This window comes from Solanum tuberosum, unplaced genomic scaffold (assembly GCF_000226075.1).
Source record: "Solanum tuberosum cultivar DM 1-3 516 R44 unplaced genomic scaffold, SolTub_3.0 scf00134, whole genome shotgun sequence".
Taxonomy (NCBI): Eukaryota; Viridiplantae; Streptophyta; class Magnoliopsida; order Solanales; family Solanaceae; genus Solanum; species Solanum tuberosum.
The window spans coordinates 487,731-501,163 of NW_006239062.1; the positions used below are offsets into that span (position 1 = coordinate 487,731).

Genomic DNA, 13,433 nt, shown 5'->3' on the forward strand with positions numbered 1-13,433 from the left:
TTTTTTTTGAAAAGGTAACTTGTATTATAAACACAGGAATACTCAGGACGTATTCCAGTAATACTTACAATCAGAAATACAAAAGTGATGTTGTTTTCCTATGAACTCCTTAAGGACTCTAACATACTAGGGATATCCTCATCTTCATGAGGATATTCATGTTTACACCAAAAATAGAAAAGAGCTAAACAATTCAGCTTCATCTTCTCCATAGAGCAGCTCTTGTTCTCAAAACATCTTTGATTCCTTTCCAGCCAAATAGTCCACCAAATGCAGGCTGGGACAATCTTCCATCTCTCCCTGTGCCCCGACTGATTTCCATCCCGATTCCAACATGCCAAAGCTTCCTTTATGTTTCCTGGCATAGACCAACTGATGCCCCTTTTATTGATGAAAATTTGCCAAAGTTTCACTGTCTCCTTACAGTGTAAAAAGAGATGATTTATTGTCTCTGTCTCACATTCACAAAAAAAACATCTGGAGCACAAATCGAGGCCCTTCTTCATACGGTTATCCTGCGTGAGAACAGCCTGTTTTGCTAAGAGCCAAGTAAAACAGGCCACCTTGAAGGGCACCTTAACTTTCCAGATCATTTTCCATGGCCAGTAGCTTGATTGAGTGTGTGTCCTTTGTGAGTTTCTGTAAGCTATTCCAACTGAGAATTTCCCCTGTGTATCTGGAGCCCATATTAGTTTGTCTTCACTGTTACTGAGTTCCTTGTATCGTTCCAGGATATTTAGTAATTCAACCATTCTATTCACCTCCCAATCATTTAAAGGTCTTCTGAACTTTAAATTCCAACCTTGAGCATCTCTCATTTCTTTGACAGTGGCCACTTTCTGTAGACTCAAGCTGAATAGGTCAGGGAAACTATCTTTAAGTGAAGCTTGTCCCGCCCAAACTTCCTCCCAAAATAGAGTTTTTCCACCATCTCCTATCTTAATTGTGCACTTGTTTATAAGTTTTGGCCATAGATTCCTGATTGTCCTCCACACTCCGGTGCCATATGGTTGTGTTGCTATGTTGCTGATCCACCTTGTCTCCATTCCATATCTAGCCTTAATGGTATCTTTCCACAGCGACTGTTCTTGTGATGCAAATCTCCACAGCCATTTCATTAGCAGGCTGTGGTTTTGTATTTTCAGATTCCTTGTTCCTAGTCCCCCTTCTTTCTTGCTGACTAAAACTTCATTCCACTTGACCAAGTGAAACTTGTGCTTATTCAGATCGCAGTTTCCTTGCCAAAGAAAATTTCTTCTAATGGCATCTAATCTGTCTCTTACACTTGCTGGCATAGGGTACACCGACATCATGTAAGTAGGCAAAGCATCAAGAACACTGTTGATGAGAGTAGCTCTGCCACCCAGGGATAAATACTGACTTTTCCAGTTGGCAAGCTTCTTCTCACATTTCTCCAGTACATTGTTCCATATGCCTTTTGATTTGCTCTTATCTCCTAGAGGCATTCCCAGATATATTGTGGGCAGCTCCCCTATCTTTCCTCCCAGAATATTTGCCAGAATATTTGCCAGACTGTCAATTCTAGGTACCTCATTGACTGGATAGATGTAACTTTTGCCCCAATTAATGTGTAGACCTGAAGTTGCTTCAAACAATATCAATATTATTCTTAAAAACTTCAGTTGATTGTTGTCTGCATCACAAAATATTAGTGTGTCATCTGCATATTGGAGATGTGAGATGGCTAGACTCTGTCTATCCTCCATGTTTGCATTGAATCCCCTTATCCAGCTGTTTGTCTGGGCTGTTCTTAGCATATCATTGAGACCCTCCATTGCCAAGATAAAGAGAAAAGGAGATAATGGATCCCCTTGTCTCAAGCCTCTCTCAGATGAGAAGAAACCTGTGGGAGAACCATTAATCAAAACTGAAAATTTCACTGTAGTGGTGCAAAATTTGATCCAGTTTATCCATCTTTCCCCAAAACCCATGTTTTCCAAAGTCTTCCATAGGAAACCCCAATTTAAGTGGTCATAGGCTTTCTCTATATCCAGCTTACAAAGAATGCCTGGGACCTTGCTAATTTGTCTCACATCTACACATTCGTTGGCAATCACAATAGCATCCATGATCTGCCTGCCCTTAATAAATGCCATCTGATGTGTATCTACCAGTTTTGAAACAACTTTTTTCAGCCTCTCAGTCAACACTTTTGAGATGATCTTATATATGCTACCTATTAAGCTAATAGGTCTAAAGTCTTTTAGTTCTTTGGCCCCCAATTTTTTTGGGATCAAGGCTATGAAGGTGGCATTGAAGCTTCTTTCAAAAATGTTCTGATTATGAAAGTTCTGAACTGCTGCCACTACTTCTTTGCTTACTATTTCCCAGCAGTTGGTGAAGAATGCCATGGTGAATCCATCCGGCCCAGGTGCCTTGTCCCTCGCAACATAGCTATGGCAAGTTGAATGGTCTGGTTCCACTTAGTAGCCCAAATCTGCGCAACCGAGAAGGTGAGAATATATTCGGACATGCACACTAGCCCCTAAAGCAGGCCTGGAAGACTATGAATCCCACCTTCTGTGCGAGCTGAAGGACGTAGGTGCACAAGAGTACCTTGTGCTACAACCATCTCCTTTTTATAGGTTCTACAGACCGATGCCTGCTGCTTCATCTTGGAGAAAAGAATCACAGATGTCTTTAGGAATTGGTAGAGCAAGAAGCGTAACTAGAAGATAACTTTCTTTCTGGCTTGTGCAATTATTCTTCTTGTTTTGGGGTGACAGCGGCATCCATTATCTTTATGATTTCTCTGATAGACAAATCGTGGAGTACAATAGCCTATTAAATTTGTTGAGTTCACTCCTTATTTTGAAAATATAATTCTGAAGGCAACAATCTCCTTTCTATTAAGTAGACTTGTTTAGCAATGGATGTCATTAAATTTTGCGATCTTACTTAAGTGTTTTTTGGGTGGTGGTAGTGTGTGTGGGGGGGGGGGGGGGGGTCCTTCAACTGACTTAGGATATTCTGTTTTTGTAGTCCCAGGTTGCCTTGGCTAGTCCTACTCCACTCTTTTAGCTTGCCTTTCAAATATTTTATTTTGTCAGCTAAAATATAATCTGGTCTGCCTCTGCAATGGTGAGATTCCCACCATACTTTTACTTTCTCCTTGAAATTTTCTGTCTGCAGCCACCAGTTCTCGAATTTGAAGAAAGAATTTGATCTCTCCCAATTTCCACATTCAAGAATTAGGGGACAGTGATCCGATGTTACTCTATGTAGGACTGATTGCTTGATGTTCCTAAAAGAGTTTTCCCATGCTTCAGAAATCAAAAATCTGTCTAGTCTGGCTGCAACATCATGGCCTTCCCCTTTCTTCCAAGTATACTTGTTCCCTGCTAATTGTAAGTCCACTAGCTCCATATCCTCAATGAACTCCGAAAAATCCATCATGGCTTTATTATATCTTGAACAGTTCTTCTTTTCTGAAGGAAATCTAACGGTGTTAAAATCTCCCACCACCACCCAAGGACCTGTGAAAAGTCCTCTTACAGCCCCTAGTTCCCACCAGACCTCCTCCCTTTCTAATGTACTATTTGGAGCGTAAACTCCTGTCATATGCCAACTGAGGTCCTGAGTTTTGCCCACAAATTTACAAGTTATACAATATGTACCTGTCTCACATATTTCCCCATCCCACAGTCTGCTATCCCACATTAGAATTATGCCCCCTCTTGTGCCACTAGCTTCTAGTTGCACGTACTTCACCCATCTGTTCGACCATAAATCTTTAATGATCTCCCTTATATCCCCTTGTAATTTCGTCTCCTGAAAGCAGAAAACATCAGCTTTCCAATTGTGTAACAAACTTTTAATCAGGAGTCTCTTCCTGGCATCATTGAGACCCCTCACGTTCCAAGATATGATGTTAACCTTCATTAAATTGGACAATGGTATGTCCCCCCCTGCTTCTCGTGCCGTAGCTGAAAAAATTGTTTCCAGATTCCAACCTCTTCAGTTCCTTTGATCCATTACTTTTGGGAGTCAACGGAATCAGAGCCTTCACTACTTCAATGGGGTTTTGCCTCTTCCCATCTATCTTCATGAACAATTCCTCAGCTAACTCCTCAGAGTCGTTAAAATGTACCTTTTTTATCACCAGTAGATAACACTATTTGGTTTAGCTAACATCATATCATGTTTTTCAAATTTCAAAAACACACGAGTTACTTTCCAATTAAGTGAAGTCTGCTATTTGAATCCCATCACCAATAAATTAACCAACTACTTATAATATTCTTCCCACTTTCCTCGTCTGTTTCTTTTCCCTTTCATCTTTTGGTTGATTATCTTTCTTCCTCATTCCCAGCCCCTTTTATTGGTGATTCTCTCTTTTGCTTTGCATTTGACGTCACACTATCAGAACTTTTATCCATCTCATCCTCCGAAACACATTGTTATTTCCCCAGGTCAACCTTCTCTATTCTTTATAACCCACAGCAGCAAAAAATACGGGCTCTATCAGATAAATCCTTTCCATTGTACTATTGCATCCTTTTTTGGGTGAAAGCTTTTCGGCTTAGGCAGTTGACTGAAATGAAAATTGAATTATGCCTTTAGATAGACCGTGTTCAAGTCTTATCTCATACCTTGAAAATGTAGCTTACTTGAACTAGATTTTGCAACTGTGACCATAGAAGATGGCTTCTTGAACCAATTGTTAAGGTCGTGTGGGGTAGAGAACATTCTTCTTCATCTTTTCCGGATAGTGATGGTGTCGAAGCAACTTGCACACACCTCGACTATTCCACAAAGTACTTGCTACCTCCCACCAACACCGGTACCAAGGCACTCTTTCCTTTTTAGAAGGAACACCAGGAACTATGTCAATCAAGAATTAGGAAGATGGGAAGAAATCACCTAGTGATAGAACATTCTTCAGATTTCCCTTTCCGTGAAAAAATCTGACAGAATGGGAAGACATGATTTGGGATGTGCAGATGGAAATGAAAGATCTAGGTTTACATTTTATTTTATCTAAAAATTTAAATAGGAACATGGTCAGTGATGATTTAATATTCAAACCCAACTTGTTTGGAACCAAGACATAATTATTGTTATTGTTGTATTTTATCTGGAAAAATGCAACAAATTCATTGTGGACAAAGAAGTTTTCTGCCAAACGAAAATTAAAAGGAAAAAAAATTGAATTTCTTCACTGGAAGAAAAATATAAGAATACTCTCTAGTCTCTACCACACAGCCTTTACAATTAATTCAAGAATCCACCTTTTTCCCGTAACAATTGCAAAAGCTAGTTCAGGTAAGCTATCTTGACAGGTAGTCAAAGTTAGTGTTTTCAAAAACATTTTTTGGGGCGAATCCTGGTTGAGTCTCGGGGTGAGGTGTACCAAAAACGCTCCAGGGCTCAAATAAAAGACGTAGATCCATAGGGCGTAAGTCCTAAAATTTGGGGCGTAAGCTCCAAGCATAAAAACGTAATCCCTGGGCGTAAAACGTGTCCCGGGATATTATTTTTTGTTTTTGAATCTCTTTCTCTTTAAATCTAATGATATTTCTCAAATAGTAATTGTAGTACTTTTTTTTTATTCATTATTGGTTATTAATACCTTTCTCATCATAATACTTTTTCCTATATATTATACGGTTATTTATTAAAACTTATTTGTAAAATAATTGAAAGTCTTACTTTTGCTTATTTTCTTAGTAATAAAATTGAATATACGTGAGACTACGCCTCGTAGATCCATAAGACTTACGCCCCGTGTCTCGGGACTTACGTCTCGCCCCATACTGCATAAAACGTCTCGCCTCACGCCCCCGCCTTTCAAGACACTGGTCAAAGTTTTAATTAAATAGACTTGAAATAAGTCCATGCAAAGCAAACATAAGAAAACACACCTGCCACTTCCTGATCTCATTTTATCTGCTCCAACAAGTCATTTTAGAGTGAAAATCTACAAGAAATTAGCAATATCCTAAAGAAAGTACTGAAGCTAAAACCTTTCTTGAGCCAACAAAGAAGCTGAAGAATTACTAAACCAGTGTGTATATGACCGTACACAGTGCAGGTTTCAGCATCAGACCTAAACCAACCAAGCACCACAAAGATAGAATTTACACCCTCCCTGCACACGCACAAAATCCAAAGGGTACCAGTGATGCCTAAGTTGAGTCGCCTTCTTTTTCTTTCTGTGGTACCTTTTTGTGGGTTAAACTTCTAGGACTCCATTTTTTGAACATGCGGAAAATGGGGAGATAGGGCAAGAGATTTTTAAAAAAAACATATTATTTTGGTGAATTGATTTTAATAATGGCTTATTTTGGTCAAAACTTCAATTATCCAAACCAAGATGAAGTCTTCCCTTTTCTAACATTCTACACCACATTTGGAAAGACCGAATTTTACAGAGAAGATCTTATAAGTTAACTGAATACAGATGGCAGGAAGATCCACCTGCCAGTTAAATCTTCGGTTCTCGGGAGTTTTGAGCACCAGAGGGAGTCAGAGATTACAAAACTCAATGTTTGGAATCATTATTGATTGGGAGAAAGGTTTCAAGTGTTCAAAACCATGCAAGAATAGATTATTATTCCTTGCAACAGTATACCAAAATGCCCAAAAGTACGAAAGGGCAAGGAAGAAATATCAACCATATACTAGCTTTGGAGAAAAAACATATTAAGAAACAAAATTGATGCCGGTATGCAGATATCTCATACCTATAGAACTAAAACAGTATCCAAGACCCACACCCACCAATCATTGCAAGGTGGGCACCAAGAGAACATGTCTGAACATAAAGTGATGGTTAACCAGCACAAAATTGATCATGTTGACGATCAAATACCTAAACATCAGTAATATTGGATAACAGTCCACCCTCCAAACAGAACAGGAAAAAGAAATTATATATGAAAATGTATCTAGTATCAAGGCCAAGAACAAGGTACAGGTCTCCTAATCCCATAATGAAACTCTGTTACCAGTTACCACAAAGAAAGACAACAACAAAACAGAAAGGCAGTAAATCTCAAGGTTGATAAAAGCAATATACCTGAACGTTGATATAATGCAATCCAGCAATCAGTAAAGGAAAGACTGGCCCTAAAACACCACTAGGAACCTCGGTCAAGTTCTGGAACCAAAGAATGCCCCCCTACAAAGAAATGAAATGGAAACAAGTATCATCAAGTGGACAGAATATTTAAACTCAAAAGAGTTCCAAAGCTTTAAGATTTATCATATAGATACAGGAATTAGACTACTACTCCCTTTGTCCCAATTTATGTAGCCTTTTCCTTTTTACTTTGTCCCAAAATGAATGTCATTTCTCTATAATTAGAAACAATTCAACTTTAAAATCCCCAGTTTACCTTCAATTAAATGATTTATAAGCACACAAATATCTAAGGTTTGTTTTAAACCACAAGTTTCAAAGGTCTTCCTTTTTAAAAACTTCGTGTCAAGTCAAACAGTGCCACATAAATTGGGACAGAGGGAGTAACTAAAGCAATTTGGTAAGAACAAACTATATACTTTTTTCTATTAAATTCCAAGCAATTTGGTAAGAAAAAACTATATACTTGGCTATTGAAGTCCATCATAAAAAATTTGACGCTCTCTATCAACTACTATTCATAGAAAAAGTGAAGACAGCGGTGAGGAGCTTGTAGAGAGGGAGGTAGATGAGAAAAGAAATGACTTCTGCTAGAGGTAGATCTGGAAAATTCATGGTATAACCGAGTGGAGTTTTGTGGGAATTCATGGACTAGAAGGTGAGAGTCCAAAATAGAGAATTGGGACAATGATAGACTAGTCTGGGGATAAAAAGTAACATGGATTATAAAAGGAATTTCAATAAGATAAGGTTCCCTGAGGAAAGCGTGGTACGTGAGACATATTCTGAGGCAAGGGAGGGATCTTAAATTTTATTACTATCACCAACTAGTTGACTTCCCTCAGACAGGTATCAGATTTACTAGGTCCAAAGTAAGGATTCAAGACCAAATCAACACTTGAGATCTTAGTGTAGGCGTTTATTAGGTCTAGACATCCTAATGGCCAATGAAGCTCTTGGCTGGAGATTGAAATCAGGAGAGTCTGGGATCAAATGGGTTCGATGGATCAAGTTTTGCATCACAAGTGTCAGATACTCAGTGCTAGTCAATAGAGAGCCAGTGAGGTTTTTCACTCCTCATAATGGGATTAGACAGGGTCATGGAGTGCTGTTTGGAAGTGTGGCTCCCACTAAAGTGAAGTGTTTTGTCTGGTTGGTAGCTAGGAGAGCTTGTTTGACTCATGAAGCATTACAGGAAAGGAGCATCAACATAGCCTCTAGATGCTTACTATGCAAAGAGGCACTGGAAACCAACAAACACTTGTATATGCCAGAACACACATCAGACTTGTTGGGTTGTTGGATCACAAGGGGGAGCAACAAGAGTCAAAAGAAGTGGTGGAGGACCTTATCTGCTTGTATCTGGTGGAGCTCAATACAGAATATTAAATGGAAAGTAATTACTTCCTTAGGTTTTTGGTGTAAAGAACAAAATATAGAAGAGGAAATCCAATTAGTGGATTTCAAAGGTTCTTGGTAAGTATTTCTGTTTTTTTCCCTCCCTTCTCTGTTACTACTTTTTGGAGGTGGCCGGCATAGCCCTTAATGTTGAGGAATACAAGTTACTAGTTAAAAAAAAAAAAAACTCATTGGATGTGTGTAAAATGCGCTCTTTGTTTGCAGGAGGAGATGCGACGAAGCAAAAGAAGAGGAAAAAACAAGGCAAGCGAACTATTTACTATTTATGTTGCATATATTGAATGCCTCACTTACTTGAGAATTACCATATTAGTTTCACCGCTATGTTGTTGAATCGCATGTTATATGCATCAACAATGCTTATACAATCAGTTTTTCACTAGCATGTTATATGTATCAACAATGCTTATACAGTCAGCTTGTCACTAGGTGTATCAATTGAGCCTTGTAAAAGATGATGATACAAAACCAAACTAAGCAATTAAGAGGAGAAAGAAAAGACTTATAATACCAAAAAGAAAACCAACCCTGCACAAGAATTGCATAAATGAAAAAGGGTGTTCTTACACAATCAAAGCCTTCATGATGATGCAGTGACATTCTTCTAATAGTCGTAATCCAAAGAAGAAAGCAGGGCACCTAAAATGCATAAAGATCATGACCAAGATGACAAAATTACTCTACAACATCCTACTTTCATCAATAAAGTACCAAATTTCATACGGAGATTTCAAAATCTTCGACTGAATGTGACAATAAAAACAACATCAATATTGATCTACTTTTTTGTGTGAAGTATTCTAAAAATAAAGCAAACAGACACGGAAAAAGAAATATAACTTATTGTAGTCTAACTCCTACTCATCTAAATAGGCAAATAATGAATTCTAAAACATGATGACTTTCAAATTTTTGTTTTCTACACATGGTTTTCAAATAAAAGTAGCAATTTCCTCAGTGTTCTACAATGTATAATGAAAAATAGTCAATTATCTACTATATATGGAAAGTCATCTAAGGCAAATAAACTTGATATAATAAATTATATAGGATTATCACCTGAACTGTCAGAGAGGCGAAGTACCAAAAAAATGAAGGACAGCCTGCCGCTCGTTTCTCCTTGAAAAAGATTTTAAGTTGGTCCCTAAGACTCCTTCCTGACATAGGCGGAGGCAATGGAGGAGGCACTTAAAAATGCATAAAAAGATCAGTTAAAAAGTAATAGCTTCTGGCGTGCATACATCTCTATTAAGAGGTAAAATACTATGTCTGCCGTCTCAAACAATTCATTGAGGCTAGCCTCTTCACTCTTTCTTTTTCGTCTATATTTGTTAGGGTGGACATGTCATTATAAGATAGATTCTTTACAGAACAAAGAAAATACAGCATCAGCAAAGTTATCTTAGTTCTTTTTTTCTTGTCTTATTTAATTAGTAGTGTGTGGGCTAGCTTGAGAGCACCTCCTCAACTGATCTACAGGGCAACTTGGCTGGATCACAAACATAGGTTTCCCAATTCATGCTCATCAAGGCTGAAGCAGACTGGACATACCAAGTATTGTAGCTGGGATTTGAACCTGGCGTGTCCACATTGTTGCTCTCATGCCTCAACCTCTATGCCATCCTCTTGGGAACATTGTGTAAGTTTCATTTTAAAGAAGAGCACCTCTAGAAACATGAATTATTAAATGAAACTATAGCCAACTCTACTCTAGGCTGAATATATAGTTATATACATGAGCACTTGGAGGGAAAGAAGTAGAACTGACGATAAAGTAAAATTTATACAAGTTTAGTGAATCTTGGGCAGATTTTAATACTCTAAATAGGCATGTGGACAATTTGAAATTGAAAAGAGTATTGAGAAGTTAGTTGTGTTTGGATATAATATCACTGGAAACAAAGTTGAAGTTTAGAGAGTAAAAAACATTGTTTCACTTGAGATACTCCTCAAACAAAGTATTTTGACTTCAAATTCTCTATTTCAAGTTGAAGTTAAAATAATGGACCAAATTGTAAAACACACATCTATGGGCAATTAACATCTCAAATTGAAGTTGAGATAATGAAATAATTTGTATGGACAACAGGCCTTAAATATCTTTGTTCCTAAATTCCAACCAAAGGGAAAAGAGGCCCACCTACTCATTCCCCTCTTTCACTCCATACTACTCTTTGAGTTCCAAAATTAGCATCAGATAAGGGAAATCAATGGTGCTGAAAACAAAGCCTCACATTTAGGAAATAACTCTCCAATTCTCTTCAACTTGTGGAGTTGCAATAATACAAACGGGAATAACGTAAGCCTCAAAGCCACTGTTGAAGAAACTATAATGATCCACCTGCAAACCAAGTACGTACAGAGTATGATTTCAAAATCAAGGGCCCACATACTAGCATTGGATAAAATTAGAAAAAGAAAATACTAAATTAAGACATTACAGACTGTTCTATGGGATTTTAGAAGGAACTTCGTCAGTAAAAATGTTCCTCAGTGATTGAAAAACTGGCCAATCCTTGTGGGTAATTAATAGCCCTTGTAATGGTTGAGTTCCTATTAATGAAAGACTGAATTTTTTTTTGCAAGGTAAGGACAGAGTGGTTATTTTTCCACCATATAATACAATTCACAAGCTAGAATTTTCTGCATTGTTTGCTTAACTTCTGTATATGAATTTCAAGTTGGGTACCATGGCTCTTCTCACCTTACTGAATCAATTCTCAAAGCCATTTTTTAGAACTACATTTCAATTTTACAATGAAACTAGGAATTTTTAAAATACCAGCAAAAAGCTTAGAATTTCTGAAAATTTATATAAAGGTGCTTAACAAAAAAATTGGAACGAATGGAGTATGTTACCATGGGAAGCCAGTGAGGTCATGATAACCATCCAACAACGAAATCAAGGCACGTACTGGAAGAATGGACTCCTCAGCAATTGCACTAACATTTTCGCTGATCAACAAATCCGTGCTCTCATACTGAGTAACTACTGAGTCGTCACTGATGTTACCAATTCGCGAGTCGCCAGTGGAGAAGGAACGGCAGAAGGAAACACTGTGCGGAATAACAAATTGCGGCTTTGATGGTAACAACGAGTTCAGAAAGTGGACATACCGGTTGTGCCTATGGTTGTGACAGCGGTTGTGATCGGAAGGGTTTGAGGGTTTACTGTGAGAATCTGAAGAAGTGAAATTGTGGAGAAAGTATATTTCCGGCGAATTACGAGAGTAACGGCGGTGCTTGAGGAATCTCTGAACCGACATGACGGAGGGGGGGTTGGTATCGGACGGCGGGTTACAACGAAACCAGGATTAACATCACTTTCGTAATCAAAAGTGTTAATATCGGTAAAGCTTCACTAATACTTGGTTAATTAATAACCTTTTTAAGATATATTTTTCTCTGGTTCCCAACTTAGGGCCAATGAAAAAATCACTTCAATAAGATAATAAACATCTATATAAATATATGGTCTCATTAATATTATAAATTAATAATTTTTAAAAGTACAATTATACCTCAAATTCATGAATGACGTTTTCATGAGTGGGTTCATTTAAATTCTCTGAGATTTCATCCCTAAACGAAATTTGTGATGTCGAAACACTCTTTAAATTAATAAATATTAATTTATCGATTAAATAATATATTTACAAAATAATAATAATTAATGGTCTCACTTATATTAATTTAGTGAGGTTTACTGTAGAATTTCTGAGGACACAAATATATAAGAAATATTCTAAATTAAATGTGGAATAAGTCATTTTTTAATCAATATATGTGAACTTGAATAAAAGATACAAAAAGTTTTTATAAAGAGGCAAGAATAATAATTTTGTTATAAAATAACTAGCTAACAAACTAATACTCCCTCCATTTCAAAAAGAGTGACCTGGTTTGACTTGGCGCGGAGTTTTAGAAAATAAAAAAGACTTTTGAATCTTGTGGTTCTAAATTAAAGTTATGTCAAATGTACCTTGTTGATTCACACGGGATTCCACGTGCCATATGCTACTCGAGTCAGAGCGTACTGGACTTTCGCCATCTAGGGTGCAGCATTCAGGCTGCTTCGCCTAGCAGCACGGCGCTTGCATTGCTCTCCCACAACCCCGTTTTCACGATTTAGGCTGCTCCCATTTCGCTCGCCGCTACTACGGGAATCGCTTTTGCTTTCGCTTTGAAGAAACTATTCCCTAGACACACATGTCGTGTTAGTTCACAATTGAATCAATTAAACAAAATTAAAAAGACCTAAAGTTAGGGATTTATCAATAGGTAATGTTGCACCAATGCCCAACCAAAGGGCGACTGCGGTACCAATCAAAAAGACAGTCGTCGCTATTGGACGGCGAAATGGATTTTGGAATTTATTAACATTCTCTAAAAAAGGTACTGTTAATAATCCTGAAACCGACATAGGTGGGTAGGTAGAGAATACCTAGGGGCGCGAGACAACTCTCTCTATGAAACTCGGCAAAATAGCCCCGTAACTTCGGGAGAAGGGGTGCCTCATCACAAAAAGGGTCGCAATGACCAGGCCCGGGCGACTGTTTACCAAAAACACAGGTCTCCGCAAAGTTGTAAGACCATGTATGGGGGCTGACGCCTTCCCAGTGCCGGAAGGTCAAGGAAGTTGGTGACCTGATGACAGGGGAGCCAGCGACCGAAGCCCCGGTGAACGGCGGCCGTAACTAAACTACCCTTCAATCTTGTGGCTTTAAACATGCCACGTGAAAAGCTGAAATTAAAATGTTACCAAAAAAAGAAATAGGTCATTCTTTTTTTTAACAGACTAAAAAGGAAATGAGGTCATTCTCTTTTAAACAGATGGAGTACTTATTAATAAACTAAAATAATATAAAGAACAAACAAAGGGAGAGCATAATATATTCCAAACTTTTCT

The 13,433-nt window shown here is 37.9% G+C and overlaps 1 protein-coding gene across 4 annotated transcripts in view; it reads right to left on the reverse strand.

Annotated features, from left to right (window-relative positions):
- The window catches only part of LOC102588589 (ALBINO3-like protein 3, mitochondrial), a 27,704-nt gene extending 15,813 nt beyond the window's left edge, over positions 1-11,891 (reverse strand). For 2 of the 4 annotated variants that reach the window (XM_006351824.2, XM_006351822.2), the window contains exons 1-5: positions 11,384-11,890; positions 10,759-10,865; positions 9,584-9,711; positions 9,092-9,163; positions 7,043-7,144 (exon numbers count right to left, since the gene is read on the reverse strand). In XM_006351824.2, coding sequence (XP_006351886.1) covers positions 7,043-7,144; positions 9,092-9,163; positions 9,584-9,711; positions 10,759-10,865; positions 11,384-11,790 — 816 coding nt within the window. In that variant the 5' untranslated portion in view covers positions 11,791-11,890. Of the gene's footprint in view, positions 1-7,042; positions 7,145-9,091; positions 9,164-9,583; positions 9,712-10,664; positions 10,866-11,383 lie in introns of those variants that run through there. The other 2 variants (XM_006351823.2, XM_015310686.1) reach the window with 2 other exon arrangements.
- Positions 11,892-13,433: the final 1,542 nt, after the last annotated feature.